The sequence below is a fragment of the Urocitellus parryii genome, chromosome 1 (genome assembly GCF_045843805.1).
Source record: "Urocitellus parryii isolate mUroPar1 chromosome 1, mUroPar1.hap1, whole genome shotgun sequence".
Classification (NCBI taxonomy): domain Eukaryota; kingdom Metazoa; phylum Chordata; class Mammalia; order Rodentia; family Sciuridae; genus Urocitellus; species Urocitellus parryii.
In genome coordinates, this window is record NC_135531.1 from 33,742,241 (window position 1) to 33,764,599 (window position 22,359).

The 22,359-nt window shown below is 32.5% G+C and overlaps 1 protein-coding gene across 3 annotated transcripts in view; it reads left to right on the top strand.

Annotated features, from left to right (window-relative positions):
- The window catches only part of Cdh18 (cadherin 18), a 307,953-nt gene that overhangs the window by 97,226 nt on the left and 188,368 nt on the right, over positions 1–22,359 (top strand). For all 3 annotated transcript variants that reach the window (XM_026393607.2, XM_026393608.2, XM_026393609.2), the window contains exon 3: positions 5,056–5,175. In XM_026393607.2, coding sequence (XP_026249392.2) covers positions 5,056–5,175 — 120 coding nt within the window. The remainder of the gene's footprint in view (positions 1–5,055; positions 5,176–22,359) is intronic.

Genomic DNA, 22,359 nt, shown 5'->3' on the forward strand with positions numbered 1-22,359 from the left:
CATTTGTGGCTAAAAATAGAGCTTCATAATGTCAAATAACTTCTGAGTGTTCCAATGTTTTTTATATTTTTTTCCATCTATATATCAAATAAAAAAGAAATTAAGATAAGAGTATGCTGGAAAAAGTTTCAGTCTCAGCTAGCAGCTACTAGCAGCTCGTAAGTGCCTGAAATATCCACCTTCCTTCAGGCCTGACAGGAGGCCCTGCAGGATGGGGTGAAACCACATCTCTTGAATGTGTTCCTAGTCCCTTGTGGTTAGCACTTGAGGTTGGTATTGCCAAACAGGCCAGCCAAGAAACTGAGAGTCAGGGACTTCAGGGCATGAAACCCCTGACTCAGTAAGGGCTAAAGACCCTTCCAGATTGCTTTCTGATAGGACAGCAATATTTAGAGTTTCCTCACAGTGAGGTTACATTAGGCAGAAGATGATTGGCTTATGGATATTGCCTTACTTATGTATGATTGACAGGCACGCCCCACTCAAACCCTGTAACTGTTGTGTGCATTCCAAAAATAAACTGAGCTACTGGACGACGACCTGAGGCGGGTCTCCAGCCAATTCTCTCACCAGCTCCCGGAGTCTGTGTCTGTTGATTCCACGTCTCTATCCCCACCCCCCACCCCTCCCCGCAACAAGGTAGCCGAGTGACCATCAATCACGAAGGGACTAGGAACACATTCAAGAGTATATTTTCTTTTCAACCTTAGTATTATCAATATTTCTCTGTTAGAAAGCCTTGCACAATTAGGCAAGGGAATTTATTTTCCTCCCTTGCTATTTATCTGTACCTCTGATGCACTCTCTGAAAGCCTGATTTTTGTTGGGTTGTATTGTTGACATTTCTATTCTCCCATCAATGAGCAATCTGTGTCCTTGTTGTAGTACTCAGACTCTTTACACACCACCAGGTTAAAGTATAGGAGGTAATTTGCAGTTCTTTGCTTCACACACAATTAGGCTTGTTCAATTCCTATGGTATCCACTACAGAGCGATGAAAGGGAATACTAACATCCATACTCTGGGACTAGGATAGAGGGTTACTATGCTAACTTTGTGCCTCCTCTGCTCACTTCTCTCTGATAGTTTAAACAATCACTTACTCATCAGCACCGTGTAACTTTTCTTTCTGTCTCTCGCTTTTTGTCTTTCTTATTTTTCTTCCTATTCCTCATTTCACTTGTTACTGGCTTCATGTATCAGAAGTCTCAAAAGTCCAAGGATGGACTTTTACCCTTCGTAGAGACTGCATTCTATTCACAGCAACAGTTTTGTTTTGCTTTGTTTTCTGTAGTTATCTAGCCTTGTAGGCTTTTCCCTGGAAAGTTTGCTGTTTAGTCAGTTTTCTTTACTGCTGTGACCAGAAGACCTGATAAGAAGAATTACAGAAGTAAAAGTTTAATTGGGGGATCATAGTTTCAGAGCTCTGAGTCCATAGATGGTCACCTCCTTCATCTGGGCCTGGAGGTAAGGCAGAACATCATGGTGGAAAAGTGTTTGTGGAGGAACATGGCTCAGGACATGTCACCAGAAAGCACAGAGAGAAAGAGAGATCCACTCATCAGGGGAAAAATAAATAACCCAAAGGCATATCACCAATACCACCCCCTCTAGCCACACCCTATTTACCTACAGTTACAACCCAGTTAATCCCTGCCAGGGAATTAACGCACTGATTAGGTTAAGACTCTCATACTCCATTTCATCTCTGAACACTCTTGCACTGTTTCACATGTGACCTTTTGGAGGATACCTCATATTTAAATTATAACATTTACCCAGAAACTACTTCTTACACATTAAAAACTATTTGGGCCCGACCCAGTGATGCAGGGCTATAATACCAGAGGTTCCAGAGACTGAGGCAAGAGGGTCACAGGTTCAAAGCCAGCCTCAGCAAAGGCAAGGCACAAAGTAACTCAGTGAGACCCTATATCTGAACAAAATACAAAACAGGACTGTGGATATGGCTTAGTGGTGGAGTGCCCCTGAGTATATCCAGTAACCCCCTCAAAAAAAAAAAAAAACTATTTGGATTTAAGTCAGTATTTCAGGCCAGAATTACTTTAAAAACCTGAGGATTTTACAATCTGATTTTTTGGTATCCATTAGTTCACAATTTGTTGTGTTGTTTTCTCTTTCCTGTGCCTTTGTAACCCTTATATGTCTAGGAATATGAAAATTTTTTTCCTATAAGATGAATGATTTGCATGATATAATTTTATAATATCTTGGCCATGTCAGGAGTTTGTTACACATTTTGAGCCTGACCTGGCTAAATAACTACAGATTTTAATTTTTTTTCCGTGATACCAATGAAAATGCCTCATAAGCCAATTTTTATTTATAAATGTCTACCTAATAGTATGCTCTAACAAATTGGATGGATGAATATTGAGTATGAGTCTAGTGCTGTGGCATCACAAAGTCTTTAATATGCTATAATTATAATAATTATATTTATTAGTGGGATAGATAGTGCTATATGTGATCAGCTCTGCTAACTTAATGGCGGAAATTAACCAAGCCAGAAAGTTTAGTGATATGCTTAGAAAACTCATTGTGCATCCAAGTCTGAATAAAACTCTCAATGAATGAACTAACCCTGAGGCAAGAGCACAGCTGCCTTTTAAAATAATTTTAATTTTGAGATATTGTAGATTCACATGCAGTTATGAGAAAAATCTTTTAAAAATTCTTTGTACCCATTACACACTTTCCCAACTGGTAACATCTTGGGAAAAAATAAAACATTATAACCAGGTTATTAAAATGATAGATTTTCCCATCTTCTTTAGACTTCCCTAGTTTTACTTGTGCAGATTTGTGTGTATGAGTGCGCTTAGTTCTATGCAGTTCTATACACATGGGTATATTCAAAATTATGAACAGTTTCAACATGACAAGGGTTCCTCTTGCTGCCATTTAATTAACAAATTATCACCCCATCCCCATTTCCAGGCCTCTATAAACTACAAGTCTGATATCTATTTTTAAATTTTTGTCATTTTAGGAACTTCATATAAATGAAATTATACAAAATACAACCTTATAATAGTGCCTCTACTTTTACCTAGTTTGATAACCTGAAGATTCATCCAAGTTGTTTCATGTGTCAATAATCTGTTCATTTTCATTTTTATTGTTAAATGTCATTTCATACTATGAATGTAGTGTATTTTGCTTTATGAATCTAATGAGGGATATCAGGGTCCCACTACTCTGGGATTATTACAAATAATTTTCATGTATAATTGTAAACAGGTTTTTATATGTATGTAAGCTTTAATTTCTTTGATATAAATATACAAATAAGATTTTATGGGTTGAATTATGATTTTTGTTTTATGAAAAACTTCAAATTTCATATTTACACCAGCAGTGTATATGAAACCCGGTTGTCAGCATTCTTGTTAGGTTTAATATCATGGTTGTGTTAGTTTCAAATCTGAGATCATTCCAGGTGCAGTAGCACAAACCTATAATTCCAGAAGTTTAGGAAGCTAAGGCAGGAGGATTGATAGTTCAAAGTCAGGCTCAGCAATTTAGCAGGGTCCTATGCAACTCAGAGAGACCCTGTCTCTAAAAAAAATAAATAAAATGGGCTGGAAATGTGACTCAGTGGGTAAGTGCCCCATGTTCAAATTCTGGTACCAATATAATAATAATAATAATAATAATAATAATAATAATAATAATAATAAAAAATATAATTTGAGATAACATAATCTTCCCTTTCTGAGTATGGATAATTTAAAATATTTCTTCATACTGTCTCATTGTAAAAATTGTCATATACAATCCAGGATCATAGTATGTTATTAGAAGTCAATGTCCATGTATGATCTACAAATAAGGACTGACAAATTCACTTGACAATTAAATTTGCTCTGATCCCCTGAAAGATGAAGAACAAGCGTTCCTTAAAGTAGTTCTGAATTTCAACTGAGAAGTATGACTGTTGTAGCTGAACAGATACTGTAACCTAAATCACTAAAGTAACTATAAAATTCAAAACTGAATATTGTCAATGCTTTCATAATCCAGTACAAGAGTGAATAAAAAAGAAAAATGTTTTATACACATGATTATAAACATATTTTTGATACCTAATTCAAATTAGTAAGTATCTTTTCTAGTTATACAGAATAAAATACTCAGCATGCATTATTAGATGATTCAACAGATGTACTTCATGGGTAAACATGAGCTCTTACCATCAATTCCACAGTGAAGTTGTATAACGCTTAATAGGTAGTTGTCATGTTATTCTTAGATCAGTTTTCATTTAGGAATAACTGGAATATAATATAGACATATTTTATTATTCAAATTGTGTCAGAAAACATAAGCAAAATGAAGCCAGTATGGCAGATCCATAATAGCAGTGCCTAAAATATGGTATTTTAAATTGTGTAAATAACTTTAAATTACATTTTAATGCACAGGGTCATAAGCATATTATATAATTTTTAGAGAGATAATTATGTCATCATTATATAGAATCCAGTATAGGAATAATATTTGAACCTAGTAGTCCACTTATTGGACGCATTCAAAGTCTGGGTAAGACATAAAAAGGGTGCGAATGATTGGAAATAACTTGAATGGCTCTTTTGATGCCATGGATTAATTAATGCCATTTCCCAATTTAAACACAAACTATTCCATTTGCAGTTTCTTGATCTTTTCTGATCATGCAATGTCTGCCTTAGGCATATCCTTGTTTAAACCACACAATTAATACCCATGTGATTTGTGAGTATAAAAGTACATACCTCTCCTGGTTATGTGAAGGTTAAACAAATTCCTACACATTTAAGGACCATATAAAAATACCTGAGATCCAAATGTTCTATTTTGGACATTTTAGTACATTTTATAGCAGAGGAAGAAAGCAAATAATATGCTTGATACACAAATTTAAGAATTAAATTTAGTATGATCTTCCTTTAAGCTTTCCATAGATATTTAAGCATATCCATATTCTGTGTTCAAATTAATCATGTACTAAATGCCATCGCACACTAAAATTTGTTTTCCTGAATGCACAGGTACCTCTGTTCTACAGGTGACAGCTACTGATGCAGATGACCCTACCTATGGAAACAGTGCTCGAGTGGTTTACAGTATTCTCCAGGGACAACCTTACTTCTCTGTAGATCCCAAAACAGGTCAGTGTGTTTAAAAATAATCTTTGGTCAAGTTCTGTTATAATAGAACAAATCAAAGTTTTTAAAATTTATAATTTCTCTTCCAAATCACATATTGTATTTCAATACATTTGAAAATATACCCAATTTTCTAAATCAATGTAATTGAATAAAGATAATAGCTTTCTTTATTATTTTAGTAACCCACACATGTACATTAAGAAACAACTTATCTTTGAATATTCCTATAATATATAAGTAAGCATGGTTTAAAACAAATACAGAATATCATATATATATATATATATATATATATATATTGAATGAGATATTTAAAGTATTTTTAACTATTAGTTTTAATTATTTGCAAAAGAAAATAATTGCTTCATTAAGATTTTTTCATAGTTTTATTTAAATTTAGTTGTCTCATAAATTATCAGAAACACATAAGTATATATTGGCATATATATATTCACATGCATATATATGTATAATTATATTGAAGTAACTTGTATGCCATGCATACATATGCATAATTATATAAACATGCATATATATGTATAATTATACTGAAGTAACTTGTATGCCATGAATTGGCACTTTTCATAATAAGCAAATTCTTAATTCCTCAGATATTATATATCTAAAATAAATTAATTGAGAATTACTCCAAAGAACTATACTTTTTTTTTCAAGTAAAAAATATAGATTTTGTTCTCTTTCTTTCATGTACTCCTGGCAAACTAATCATTCATATCTTATCATTTAAAATTGGGAATGAGGCCAGGTGCAGTGGAGCACACCTGTAACCCAGAAGCTCAGGAGTCTGAGACAAGGAGGATCAGGAGTTCAAAACCAGCTTCAGCAAAGGCAAGGCACTAAGCAACTCAATGAGACACTATCTCTAGATAAAATACAAAATAGGCCTGGGGATGTGACTCAGTGATTGAGTGCCACTGAGCTCTATCCTCCATACCAAAAAAAAAAAAATGGGAATGAAGAACATTTAATATTGCATTACAGATTTGTGGTGTGAGCATAATCCAAAACCAATTTAAAAAGAGGGTGTCCTTTCAGGGGTTGGTGGCACACATCTATAATCTCAGCTACCTTGGAGACTGAGGCCAGAGGATCCCATGTTTGAGGCTAACCATGACAAACTTTGTCTCAAATTAAAATTAAATAAAAAGAAGGACTGGGAATGTAGAACAGTGTAGAGCTCTTTTGAGTTCAATCCCCAGTAGTCCTCCCTGCCCCCAATCAATAAATAAACAAAAATTTTAAAAAATAGTCTTTACTGGCAATCATTTTATCCCTAGAATCTTGGAATATGAATATATATATATATATATATATATATATATATATATATATATATCCTGTTTGGCCATAAATACTCATTACTTTAAGGTAATTACATGACATCCAACTCATTTTTTTATGGAATGCTGCTCCATGTGCCAACAGATTGCAGCTTTTTTTTTTTTTTTTTTTTTACCAATTGTGTGAGACAATGAGGTACGTCCAACTAAAAAGATTCAATTCCTAAGCACACTTCAAAGCCTAATCACTGGGTTGTTTGCCAGGAGTTTTGTCATTATCTTGTTTACAAGAGGATTTGACTTCACTTGCCTTGTTCCTTCCCTGAGGTGCTGAAACAGGCAAGTTCCCTGCCAAGAGTAGACCTCAGAAATAATGCTCCATTCTTTGCTTCCCGAAGGAAAATAATGAAGAACTATATAGCTGGAAGTGTAGGAGTGAAGGGTACACATACAGATGTATGTGACCACATGACATGCATATTAATTATGGTTTGAATTGTAATATGCCACTATATAAATTCAAATGGAAATTGGAATTATTACAAACAAGTAACATAATGTAATCTAAACTAAGTATTCACATACAAGTTACTTTAGTTCCAAGGAATTACTACATAATTAGAAAAATTATTTATTAACATAGTAACCAAATTGATAAGACAAAATTTTCCCTTATGTGTATCCATTTTGTTAATCAGGTAGAAGAACTTAGAATTAGTTAAAAAGCTCAAATCAACTAATTAATTTATATTGATATTGGTTATTTTGTTCTGTTTCCAAAATCATCATGTTTTTATTTTTATCCCTATATATAACCAAAGTTTTAATTATAGATAAATATTATATTTACTTAATAGATTATTGCTAAAGCATATGCATTCAGTATGGAATATATTGGAATCCTATACTCTTATTATGCATATGATTATTTAACAAATATTAGTTCAGTGTATGTGTATGAGTGTGTGAAAGTTTGCATATGCTTTGGTAGAGCACATGACTGTGTGTGTTCATTTGTAAGGACAAAGCAGGACTCTGAGGGTAATGTTGGACTAGTGTTGGACTCTGCTATAGTTTGTTCTTTATTAGAAATATTTATTTTAATAATATAATATTTCAATAAAGTTTGTATTTGGTTATGTATACTTAGTATAGATTAAGTAAGTACTTCACTAATCACCAAAACTATTTACCTTAGAAATAAATGGGCATTTCTCACTTTCCTCTGCATGAAATTTTATTTGCTCTTACATTTCTTTGCTCCTTTCTTTAAGGGATATGATGTACTGAATGAAATGCACATCTCTACAGTGATACATTTTATTCTCAGTATTAGACATGCATCATGGGAAACTGCAGATGTATGTCCTAGTATGTGATTAAGGGAAGAAAGAGATTTTAAGGCTTCTTAAATATACAAATGTGGTAGGGAGTTAGTTGCAGAAGGTGTTAAGAAAAGGTATGAAATAAGATTCTCATTCATCTCTTCAAAGCTAAGACTTTTTTGGCAATCTGTGCTTTAAAACCTATAATCACACAATTAGACTTATTCAGAACTAATAAATTTATTTGAAATCATGCTTTCAAATGACTAGGATAATATATGAACAAATACTCTGAAAATTAAAGAATCGTTTGTTTTAAATGGGATGTTATATAAGAAATGTGGGGATAGCAGTCATTTATTAATGTATGGTTTAATAGCATCTCTTAATTCCATTTCCATAATCAAAATGATTACATCTCATTGTGCTTTTCAATTACTTTCATTCAATACCAACTATAATGAAGCATAACTTTTGTCTCCAAATAGAATTGTGACTAATTATGACTAAGATCATTATATGAATTACCTTGTCTCCATTATATTAAAAAGTATGTATCTGTATCCATCTGATTTTCTTTTTTTTTAAGAGAGAGAGAATTTTAATATTTATTTTAGTTTTCGGCGGACACATCTTTATTTGTATGTGGTACTGAGGATCAAACCCCGGGCCACATGCATGCCAGGCGAGTGTGCTACCACTTGAGCCACATCCCCAGCCCTCCATCTGATTTTCTAATGATGAACTGACTATGATATCTTGTCCTTTGATCATATAAGTCACCTATGAATGGCTGCATCCAAAAAATAATTATATGGCTGTTTAGTTAGCATAATATTTAGAATTTATTTTTAAACCTCTGAAATCCAACTCATTTTTTATGGAATGCTGCTCCATGTTCCATGAGTTGACGTACCATTAATCAAATAGTGAAATCAACCAGACCTTATGGATAATTTATTGCTCTAAGTAACCTTGGTCGAGATAACTATGGTACAACATTGCCCAGCAGAAGACCATGAAATGAAATATCAAAGAAATAGAATATTTCTGATCAGATTAATGTAATGATAACATTTTATAGAGATTAAATGAGTAAAATGGTTCATCATTCAAGAAGACAGGTACACCTAAGCAAGACATTCTGAGGAGGGTTGCCCAAAGAGAAATTGTAATAAGTGATTAGAAAATCAAATTCAAGAGCAACCTAGAATGAAGATTCCTTAGTAACAAAGCTCAAATCTCAATTCTTATTAATGTAGTATTAACATTATTAAAAATAAGTCAATATATTAAAGAATCTGATGCCTTTTCAGAATTTATGAACATTCTGTCAGGTGGTGACAGCAGAAGCTGAATTTATCAAGTTGCACAAAAGAACCCATTCCCTTAACTTAGGCCAAAGAACCATAAATCAGTTCATTTCTCTTAATTTATCCTTTTTTCTTTAAAATTGACCAGAATTTCCATACTACATGACAGACTGTAAGAAGAGTTTGAGATAGTCTCATCTCAGATAAAACAAACAAATAAATAAATAAAATATTTATTAAGAAAATTTTTAGTCCAAGTTACTATGTATATATTTAAGAAGTAAATGTGCTACTTATGATCTCTTATGTGGTAAAATGTCTTTGCAAGTATTTAAAGATGCTTTTGATAGATACCATACATAAGAGAAATACACCATTTGAAAGTTTTTTTCTTGTGTATGTATGTGTGTGTAGTTGTAGTTGGATAGAATGCCTTTATTTTATTCGTTTTTTTTTTTTTTTTATGACGGTCCTAGAATCGAATCCAGTGCCTCACATGTGCTAAGCAAGCACTTGGCCATTGAGCTATCACTCCAGCCCTTAAAAAGTTTATAATGATAATTTAAAAGAAGAAAGAGTTAAACAGTAAAATACTCAGAATTTAACTGCAGAGTTGATTTTCCTGACTCAGAATAGTGTGTAGATGAGGCAAGCAAGCCTACTCTTTTTGAGATAGATCTGCACCCACACTAGCTTTGGTTCTCCAAGATGACCTTTCTTTAACATCTTATAGTAGAAATCAATCAAATCTAAAAACAGACTCAGAGAAGCTCTCAATGAATCTTAGAATGTAACTGAAAGCAAGGTTTTCAACATCCCTTCTTTATTCTGAGTAAGTAATTAAACTCATCAATAGTTTTGATTTTTACATAATTTCCCAAATCTAATTTAATTTTTTCAGTGAGCAAAAATACTACATTTAAAGTTACTATGAATGTTTGGAAAAAGAGAACTAAAGCATCTTTAAAAGTTCTATAGATTCCAATGTTCATTTCACGTTATTCTACATGAAAAATCTATTTGACAATTCTTTATTTTTCAAACTCACTATGAAATACTTATTAATAACTATAAAGAAAAAAGATTTGAATTATGGACCACAATATCTGAAAATGTAAAGAAAATTCCACAATAGAATATGTTTGGTTTATTTATCTTATTCATAATTTATACCAAACTAATAATAATAACAATGACAATAATGTTTCTTGACATAAATTACTATAGACACATTTTAGATAAATCACTACAATTGGATATATAAGAGGCAAAATCAGTTAAGTAAACCCTAATGTTAAGGAATTTTCTTATCTTGCAGAAAAATGGATTGCATTAGTGCAAAATTGAGCCATAGTGTCAATTACTATAAACAACATTTTCTCACTTCATCTTCTTTATAAAAGAAGTATAAAGTACAGCAGTTTCTGAACTGCAGTAAACTTTATGGGAATTAGGAACACAAGAAGAGTTCTATTATCTAAAGCATTAAGAAATAAAGGATTAATGAAGTCTATTAGAGACTCGTGGTTTTGTGCTCCATGTCAATTTCTCATTTTGCTAATTCTATCATTACTCTGATTTTACTTGATGCACCAATATGCACAGTTAAGAAGCTAGATTTTCTAGCTTCCCTGTTGCTACTAACACAGTTCTGGCCAGTAACATATAAAGGAAAAAATGATTCAGAGATTTTTGTAAAGTTATGATGTCTGTATGTAGATGCCAATGCTTCCTCCCTTGGCTTTAGCATATTCTGGGTTGAGACACATATGCAATTATTAGATGTGCAGTAGCCATCTCATGATCCTGTGATAACAAACACACAAAGAGAAGATAGCCAGCAAAGATTGTTGAGTAGAAGAATCTCAATGAAGTCACTCTAGTGAGATCATTTTTATGTTCAAATACATACCATGCTAACTGACTCCTAGGATCTTCCTGAAATATTCTTTGCTTATCAATGAATCACTTCACAGGAAAGTTCACTACCCAGGTAGTACACTAGGAATCCTGACTTTGAATTCTTTCTTTCCTACCCCAAATCTCTGACTGATGGTGTGCATGTTGCTGTCGATATGTGAGTGACCAATTTGCTGTTTCAGTACCAAAAATAAACTGGAAAAGATGTTTCACTCTGAGTAATTTCAATATAAGGTCATATTAACTGTTGATATTTGGGGCAATCAGAAAATAAAACCCCCAAGAGAATTTTGTCTATTTAACTCAGAATGCATTTTTTAAAAGTAATTTTCTTGTCATGAGGAAGTGGCAAAATACTTTACAGACACTATAGATGTCAAATATCTTTCCTACTAAGTAGCAATGAAATAGATGCACATGTCCTATTGATGTGAATGGAATATCTCTCAGATATAATTGCTAGAAGTATCATTCTAATGAAATAAAATTACAGATCTGTTCAATGCTCATTGAACTATTCAGTTTGGACTTACATAGAACCAGTAAAATAGAATTAGCATGAATTTTACACTTAAGTGTATTTTATGATATGTAAAGTAAAATTAAGACTGTCAAACAAAGTAAGAAAATCAATTGGATCACATTTTTCACAAATATTAACTCTCCTGAAACTAAGCAGTAATTACCAGGAGGGAATAAATCATTTCACTGATGATAATGTGATTTGTAAATATCTTCACAAATCAAAATGTTAACAACCAGTGCCAATTAAAATCATAATTTTAATTATGTTTTATACTACTTGTTGTTAATAAAAAGTCATTTCATCATATTCTTTTGTAATGCCTCTTCATAAATCCTGCATATCAATAATTGCTATTGAGAAAAAAGGAGGTTATTTCTTAACTTAAACCCATAACCTAGAAAATATAGTAGCTACTTGATAGTTTATTGTTAGATATTCAATGTATAGAAGAGGAAATACTGCAATTCCGTTCTTTAACCTTCAAACTCAATTTAATATAATTCACGCAACAATCACTAAGTACTTTAATTTCCCTGTCAGTTTAACTTTATTCTGAGGGGCAATTTCTTTCACTGTCCCTGGAAGAAACGTTCTGCAATTCCACTGTCTTTTTCAGACTCTTCCCTAACAAAATATCTTAGGCACTTAATATTTATGTTTAGTCATAACTTTTTCCAGTATATATATCTATCTATATATATATATATATATATACATACTATATTATATATTATATTTGTATTTTTAATTAGTTTTTTAGTTATATATAATATTAGGGTTCCTTGTAACTGTTTTTTTGTGGTGCTGGGGCTTGAACTTAGGGCTTTCTGCATAGGAGACAAGCAATCCACCTATTGAACTATATCCCCATCCCATATAACACAGTTATATAAGCATGGATTATTATTTGCTCCAATTCAGTCCCCAGTACTTCCCCTTTCCCTTTCTGCACCCCTTACCATTTATTTCCCCTTACTCTACTGATATTTCTGCTATTCATTTATAGTTTTCAAAATTCTGAATTCCACTTATGAAAATTCTGCAGAAAATAGATTATTCTTATTTCTTAAAATTAGTGCTATCTTTATTATATGTGTAATACTTGTCTCAAATCTACTCTTCTATTAACATCTGTTAAATTTGTTTCTTTCAGGCATGTAAACTTCTAACTTAAGGTTTCCCTCCAATGATTGCCAGATAATTATTAGTACTTAACAACTTTTAGAAAGCTAAGTACTTTATGCATCATGATAAATAAAATTACAATTGAGTCACAAGGGCATAAAGAAAATTGCTGAGAAACAAAAATGATACATTTTATATCCATGTAATTGAGAAAAAAATGTCTGAGAATGCAAAGTCCTCCAGGCCTTACATTGCTCACTTTTGTGTCTTCCATAATGATTTGTGCATTGTTGGCCTGTACTAAAAAACAGTAATTATGTGGAAACAAAATATCACTTTTCGAGTGTGGTTTTCAAGATAGCAGAAGTTTTTAAAATTAATGCTCAGATTATGTTATTACCATAATTACTTCAGCTTTCAAAATTTCTCATGTCTCTCACATATTAAATGTAGACAGGCTGAATGCCTGGGAAAGGAAAGCATACTGAAAACAAGCTTTTGAAGAGATTCATTTGTTTTCCCATTTTTAAAATACCTTATTTTTCATTTCTTTTGTCATTATATGCCTTACTTTCAATTTTCAGAGGATCTGATTTCCCTTTAAAATGTACAGAAGTGGCCCAGTGCCTGCCAGTGCAGTGTGGGTAGAAACATGCTCTTGCTCCTGGCAGTCCTGTAGACTTTGGATGGGGAAGGGGAGTTGAGGGCATCGTGTGCCTGCTTGTGGGACCCAGCTCCTGATTTCATCTTTAAGGGCTCCTTTCCTCTCTCTACACCTGCTGGTCAACACTCACTAATTCTTCATTGCCCCTAAAGGTTAATACAGGGTATCTAGGGGAATGAGGATTTTACTGAAAGTAGGAAAACAATTTGAAGCAGAATCTATTATATACCTCCAAGTTCTTCCTTCTCTATATCAAGAGAAACTTAAAAGATTCTTTCTTATTTTCTAGGAGGTTCTGTCTCTCTTACTCTTTGGGCCACGTTGTTTTGGTCTCTGTCATTCAAATGTCCTCCAGAATGTTCCACAGATATGCAAATATTTCTTTAGTTTCATTTTTATTGTTCAAATAGTACTTTTATTATTTGATTTCTTTTAATTAGTTATATATGACAGTAGAATGCACTTTGATTCATCATATTTCATGGAGTATAATTTCTCATTCTTCTGGTTTTGAGTAATATAGAGTCACACTGCTTGTATAGTTATATTTATGTACCTAGGGTAATAATCGCTGGTTCATTCTATTATGTTTCCTATCTCTATACCCCCCACACCGTTTCCTTAATTCTGCTTAATCCAAAGTACCTCTATTTTTCTGTAGCTGCCTCCCCCATTATGAATTAGCATCCACCTATAAGGGAAAACATTTAGCCTTTGTTTCTTTTTTCTCTTAGCATGATATTCTCCAGCTTCATATATTTACTGGCAAAAGCCATAATTTCATTCTTCTTTAGGGCTGAATAATATCTCATTGAGTGTGTGTGTGTGTGAGTGTGTGTGTGCGTGTGTGTACATTTTTAAAATCCATTCATCTATTGAAGGGCAATTACAGAAATGTAATAAAAATTACTCTAAGATTTCATCTCACCCCAGTCAGAATGGTAATTATTAAAATACAAACAACAGTAAATGTTGGTGAGGATCTGGGCAAAAAGGTACATTCATCATTGCTGGTGGGAAAGAAAATTGGTGCCACCATTATGGAAAGTGGTATGGAGATTCCTCAGAAAACTTGGAATGAAACCACCATTTGACCCAACTATCCTGCTTCTCATTTTATACCCAAAGGACTTAAAATCAACATATTATAGTGATGCAACCACTATAATGTTTATAGCAGCTCTATTCACAATAGCTAAACTGTAGAGCCAACCTAGCTTCATTTTTTTGACTGACACATACAGGAATTTATGTCCTTCACAAAACTATCTTATCAAAGTCTAGGCCATCTTTTAAAACACAATTTTTACCACTTTGATCAGTAGATATATCCTCTCATATATAAGACTTTATAAAATGAATATTATAGACATATTATTCGTTTTCAGTATCTCTACCACCAGTATTCATTACTTGCTAAGCAAAATAATTTTATTGGCCACAATCACAGTCTCCTTTGGAATGTTTATTTTCCTTATGCAATTTTGTTTCTCTTTTTCACATTGCATTTTCCCATTTTAGTCACTCAAATTTATTGCTCTACTTAAGAGTATTTATACATGGGAACTGGGAGCATAATTAAGTGATAGGGTGTTTGCCTAGTATGCAAGATAGAAAAAAAAAAAACTCATGAGCTGCCTTGCATACTAGGCCTGGAAGCCCACTGAAATTCATTCACAGGAAGACTTTGTTTATGGTATACCATACTTACAGAATACCTGCAGGTGACTGTCACTTTAGTTTGTGAAACATTCCACGAAAGCAGTAGTGACTTATGTATAAAGAGAGCAGGGCTTCTTGGTCTCAACCCTTCTCTACATAGATGTACCTGGAAATATCAGAAACTTAAAGGAAAACCTAAAATAACATATAAATAGCTTTAGCAAACCCTGTGATTAATATATATTTATATGTCTATATATATCATGTATCTGCACATGTGTGTATGTATGCACATGATAGGCATCAGTGTCATAACAGTGATAGCCCTCAGTTGCTATTTATTACAAATACTTGAAGTAGTTATTAAGACATTTATTCTTTGAATAAATATATATGGTGATTTATATGTGGTATTTCCTCTGATCTCTGAGCATTTATGATGATGTTTTACTGTCACCACCTCTACAAAATCAAAATACTTATTTCCCTCTACTCTTATCCCTTGAAAACAAATCAAACAACAGCATTATGGCTGTCAAAATGGTTCATTGTTGTTTGCATCTCCCTCAATCCTGCCAAACTCATTAGCTCATCTCTCTAGCTGACTGCTTGATTGACTACTAGAAGTAGCTGACTGATAGGGTTGCAAACCCAAAAGATCTGTCATTTTTTACAGCACGTGCTGGCTGGCTATATATAAATACAATCAGTAATCTTGACTCTTTGAGCTTTTACAAGTTTTCTTGGAGCCAACAGAGTGGAACTGCTATAAGTACATAAATTTAATTTTAAAACTAATTGTTCTTTATGCAATATTCCTTTAGTATATAACATTTTTATAAAGCTCTAATTATAAATCCTTTTTTATTTCAGTGTTCAAGATATTTCAATAGACAAATATTTATATTTATATTCTTGAATATTTATTTATGTGTTTATTTGTCTATTTTTATTTGTTCTTTTTTAGATGTACATGACAGAAGAGCATACTTTCATATATTATACATGCATAGAATGTAACTGATTCTAATTAGGATCCCATTCTTGTGATTGTACGTGATGTGGTTTTGCTGGTTGTGCATTCATCTATGAACACAGGAAAGTTATGTCTGATTCATTCTAACTGCCTTTCCTAAATTCTATCCCCGCCCGTCCCTTCTTTCCCATTTGTCTAATCCAGTGTGTGTGTGTGTGGGGGGGGTGGGGGCGGGGAAGGAAAGCTTTAAAGAGTGGAGTATGAGGTAAGAAAATGTGCAGGGTTTGGTGGCAACTGATAATGACTGTTACTTCAGAAAATTAATTCATTTTTTTAGTCTCTATTCCATTATCTCTAAAGCTGGGAAAGCAATAAGCACCTCACATAATTTCTGTAAAGATTAGAAATAACATATTCAATATATCTAGGACAACTACTGACATTTGCTTGATAGTCATTATTTACATACCTACTTTGATTGATGTTCATTTTATTTACATTTCTGTATTATTATGAATAAACCATGTTTCTTGAGAGTGAACATGACTATTCTGTCTTTGTTCACACATATCTACTAGCATCCAATATTGTATTATTATAAGTGATTAAAAAATGTGTATTGGTGTCTTATGTTACGGGCTTTCAACACAAAGAGAAAATTAAATAGAAAAATGTCTGTTTCCTTAAGTTTAATTTTATCATCTCCATAAAACTTTTCTAACCTTTGATATTATTTTTCATCTGTTTGCATATATGTCATTGAACATGTTGCTGTTGTTTCTCCATGTTTTAAAGCATGAATATTCTGAGAAAACCAGTACAGTTTGGTTTGGATTACTTGTTCACAGGATAAGTTGGGCAGAATTTGATACAACCAGAACAAAAAATTTTTATGAGATATAGGATGATGACCAATTTATGAAAATAATTGAATCTTTCTCCTTCAGAATGTAAAACAGTACAAAAAAAATTTCCAGAGAAATTTACATAAGTTTACATTAAGTGATCTATTTGAATGAGTTGAATTTGTAATGTATTTTACTACTATGTTAGTTGAGGCTGCTATTAAAAATACTGTAGACTACATGGCTTAAACAACAAACATTTATTTTCCATAGTAATGATGGATGCAAATTCGGAGAGCAGGATACCAACCTGGTCTAATTCTGGTGAGGACATTTTTCTGGGTTTACAGATCACCATTCTGAATCTTTAAAGGGCAGGGAAAGTGAGATAACCTTAAAAGGGCTCTACTCTCACTTATGAGGACTCTGCTCTCAGGAAATAATTACCTCCCAGAATTTCCACCTATGAGTACCGTCATGTCAAGGGTCAGAACTTCAACTTTAGAAATTTGGCATTTACACAAGCATACAGTCCATAGTGAGTATGAAGATGGATATTCAGGATATTAACTGTGATCTGTCATGGAAAGCATGTGGAACTTGAAGTCTGCCCACTATCTAGGTCCTGACTTCACTCATTTCTGGAAATATAGTTTGAAATGTTATTTAGCTTTTCACAGATACATTGCATCTTAATGAGGAGCATTACATTAAGACCACAAGCACATAGAGCCCAGTGTAGAATATGACAGGAGAGGAAGAACATGCCTGATTCAGTGAGCACGCTTGTTCCCATGTGCATTGAATAGCTGCTGACATCCTGTTAAATAAACATCTGACTGTTTATGCATTCATGTGGTAGAAATAAAACAAGGATCACATTGAAATATAACATATAGTATGTGGGAATAGAGGAATGTGATTAAGCTTCAGCTGGTTCCCTACTAGGAAAGAAGGAGGCTGCAGTTATGCCTGGGACTCTGAGAGAGGAACAACAGACCAACACAAGAGTCTTAAGGAATATTTATGAAGGGAATTACTATTATGTCTTGTGCTGGCAGCTTAAAGTTGCTAGAAACCTTGAAACAAAACCAGACATGGTGATACTTCCCGCAGCCCAAGGGTGTCATCACCGACTACAATCTCTTCAGTATACATAAACTTTGAAAAACACACATTTAGAAGCTACTCCCTATTTCTCTCTTTCACCCTTCCTCCAGTGGACTGTGTCTCTTATACAGACATATTTTTTTAATTTAATTTTTATTGTCACGCATAGATATCCACACTTTTGTATTTTTTGATGAGTATAAATTATGTCTTTCAAATTTTATGATAGTAATTTATATTATATAACATTCAACCTACTTAAATCAGAACTATGCCTTTATTGCAATTTTAAATATTATAGTTAAAAGGAAAAAGCAATTAAAGATCATTATCTAAATTTTAGTAAATATTTTATTTATGTCTTGAGGCAAATTAGACTTTGGTATGATAATAATTCACATCTAATATTTAAAACCACTCTTTTGTCTCTTAGATTTCAAGGACTATTATCACTATTTATTTATCATTATTATTTAATATTGTATGTTACTATTAGTCATATTAATCTATGTATCTGTTGTAATATATGGAGTATAGACAAAACAGCAATGAGGTTCAAGGTGATAATGGTGTTCATAGGATACTAGAGATGTAGCTCAGTGGTTGAGCGCTTGCCTCACATGCGTGAGGCACTGGGTTCAATGCTGAGCACAATATAAAAACAAACAATTAAATAAATAAATAAAAGATACTATGTTCATCTACAACTAAAAAAAAAGTTAAAAAAATAATGTTCATAGGAAAGTCATGAGATCATATCAATCATTTCACCAAGATAATCAACAATATCATGGAATATTGGCCATGATTACTGGTATCTAAGTGAATGCAGATTTTTGCAGAAATGATAAAATTGGTCCTGAGTTTGCTGACAAACACCACACACACACACACACACACACACACACACACACACACAAATAGACAAAAACAGAGTTTATCTGATGTTGAGAAATTGCAACATTTACAATATTTTAAATATGTTCTCAACTGCCAGACACAGAAGGAGAATTGTGTATGGAATTCCATAAGAATTCCTGAGTAACAGACCCAGAGCAGGCTATACTAGAAATTGCCTTCCTAGGTGGTATCCCCATTCATCTGATGCATACAGAGACGCATGCCTGAGCAGACACACTGAACACTTATGTATTGGGCACTACTTTCTCTCTTTCTGAACACAGTCTTTCCACATCACTTTGGTTACAGCATCTTGAAAAAGCCTCTTAATACAGTACCAACAGGGGTCATTAGGATGGAAATTTTTCAATTTTTCATTTTGTGGTTTAAAAAAACATTTTTATTTTCTCTTTTTTCTACAAGCACAGAATTATTCTCTTTATACTATGTCCCTGTGTTCAAAAATTTTGTGATTTTTCATAAATACTCAATCATGACATTGAGTTAAATATTATTCTGATGTTTTTCTATTTTAATGTGAAAAGATACCATCACAGTTTCTGAAACAACCTTGCATAAAGTAATGCATATTTTGCAATTGTACTAACACCAAGAATAGTAAAATGAAATTCTATAACCCACACATTAAGAATTCAAATATAAACCTCTTATAATAACAATATGCCTCCAGTCAAAATGAATACATATTTAATAGACAATCTTGCATCTAAAATACAATTTAAATAATGCATCAGTTTTATATAGTTATATTAACATGATTATGTAAAATATTTAATTGAGATTTGTAGGTAATTAGTCTCTTTCCAAATAAGCTAGGTGATCTAATTTCCTTTTGCACTTGAAAAGTCAGAAAACCACCTGTATCAACTGCTAAATATTGGAATATATATACAAAATGGATTGCATTTTTAGAACACAAAATAGGAATTATTTCCTACTAGTTGACCAGAACCACAGCATCCTACTTCCATGAAAATTTTCTAGTTATGTTAAAAAAAAAAACAAGCATTACATTGTATATTTTTGGAGAGGTTTATTTTTCTGTGTAACTCATGTGCAAGAGAGTCATTATTTTTAAAAATCTTTTAAACCAACTCATTTATTTAAACAATACTTGTTTCTCACCTCTTATGTGCAAGAATCTTATTTTGTGTTAAGCATTGCTTAATTAGTGGAATAACATCAGAGATTAAACTGTGGACGGTATCTACCTTCTCAGACATTTGCCAAGGGACCAAAAACAAAACAAAACAAAAAAGCAAACCAAGAATATCTTCCAAACTAGCATACACAGTCATTCAAATGAACTATATCTATCCTTCTCCACTACAATAGGAAAAAAGCATATGATCTTATTAAAGTTTCCAGTTTTACAATTGAAAAATGTAGTCTTACTGAGAACCAATGGGTAATTCCTATGATCTCTCCACAGATGACAATTCGTGTTCACAGCATGATTCCACTAAAAGTATTTTTAGTGGAGACTGCATAAAAATAAATTCAGCTTTTCCTATCAAAAAAGTTTATGTTGATTACATTATATTGCTAAAAATGCCACAGAACATCTTTCCTAATAAAATATTCTGACACAATTCTTTCTAAATTTATCATGCATATATTTTTAAACTCCAAATTGGAATGCAAGTTATATAGAAAATTTATTTACATGAAAAAAATAGCAACCCAAAAAAATCTATTACTTAAGCTAATGGATTAATGAAAAATTAATTAAATTTCATGAAATTGTGGCCATCATAAACTATTAAAACATCTTATAGAATAAAAGTAAAATAGGGAAGCAAAAGTTGTTTGTCCCGAAAGATATTTATAGGTATAAGGAATGTGGCTATCCCCAAGAAAAAATATATCATGGCTCACTGCAAGGCTCACAAACAGTCTTTAGTCACCTAATTTTTACAATGCATAAAATAAAGCAATTCTTTTTGGTAATTAAATGTTTCTTTCCAAGATAGCATGTTTACATGTTTAAATATATCAGTCAGCAAACGTTTTCTGAATTACAATAAAAATTCTAGCTTTAAGTTTGTTCTCAGGTTTACAAGTTGAAAACGCAATTATTTGAATGAGATATAATATTTTTATTTTATTGGAAATTCATATATGATTTGAAAAAAAAATCACTTTAAATGAGATCTACAAGTTATGGATGAAAGGGGACCAGGTCCAGATTTGAACAATGGTATTGTATTCCTGCTCATCCATGGAGAGTAAACTTACCTTATCACACAATTAAGCTAACTCATAACCCTGGTCTTCAGTTTTCTCAGCTTTGAAATTGGAATGAAAATTTCTGTCTAAATGCTTAGAGTATGCAAACCATAGATTATATCCCCAGAAACACACACACATGCACACATCTCTTATCCTAATTTCCTGCCAGAATAATTGTGATTATTTATAAATTTATTCATAGGTACACATGCATACACACACCGTTTGACAAATACTCAAACATACACATTTGAAGTTCTATATAAAATAACAGATCAATATTACAATATAATTTAATTGCAACACAGAAATGCTAAAATGTGAAGTAAATAAGTGTTGAATAAGTAACAATACGCAAACAGTTCAGTTATACTTTCTTTTGGCTTTCAAGTTTGGACTGCATTCCAGTTTTTAATTGCTGGTATTGAAGAGAGACATACTGCCAGAAGTTGTTCATTTTCACACACACAAAGACATTTTAACTTCTGCTTGTAGAAACAGACAAAAGTTCCTATATACAAGGCTTGTAATAGTTCTAATTGGAAAACTTAGAGTTATCATTAGTGTCAACTCACAGCACTAACCTATCTCTGATTGGTGCCCCCCAGGATACTGATTTCAATGTGGAAACCCATATAAAGGACATGTTCAGAAGTAATTTTCAGTGAGCTTTGGAAAAGACAATTGTGATTTTACAACTATTTTATAATTCATTGTACACAAGACAAAAAGAAAATCTCTAATGCATGCTTAGGCTTTTAACGTCTTTTAAATTTTACCAGGAACAGACTAGCAATTTATGAAGAATAAGCAAATCACTAATCATTCAGTTATTCTCTTTCTTGGTTGCAAGTTGATATTTCATATTTAAGAGTACCAAGTCCTTAGATTTAATACTGCAGAATATTTTTATTTATTTATTTATTTTGGTAACAAAGATATACATAAGCCACAATTTACACTTCTAATATGCACTTGTTAAATAAACAAATCATTAGTTTTCAGATAGCAGGTAAATACAGAAATACAATAATTATGAGGTATTCTTCTAACAAATTGCTGCATTGTTTTCTATACACACATAGAAACCTGCTGCTACAATTCTCTGTCCAACGTTTTCTTTCATGTACACTAGGATCACAATTGTGTTCCAGGGAAAAGATGTTGTGTTGTCTCCTACACAATCAAATGAAATAGAAAACATGACTCTCAATTCATCCCACACTATGACCTTAGCCTCCCTCTGCTTCGGGAAATGTCCTAA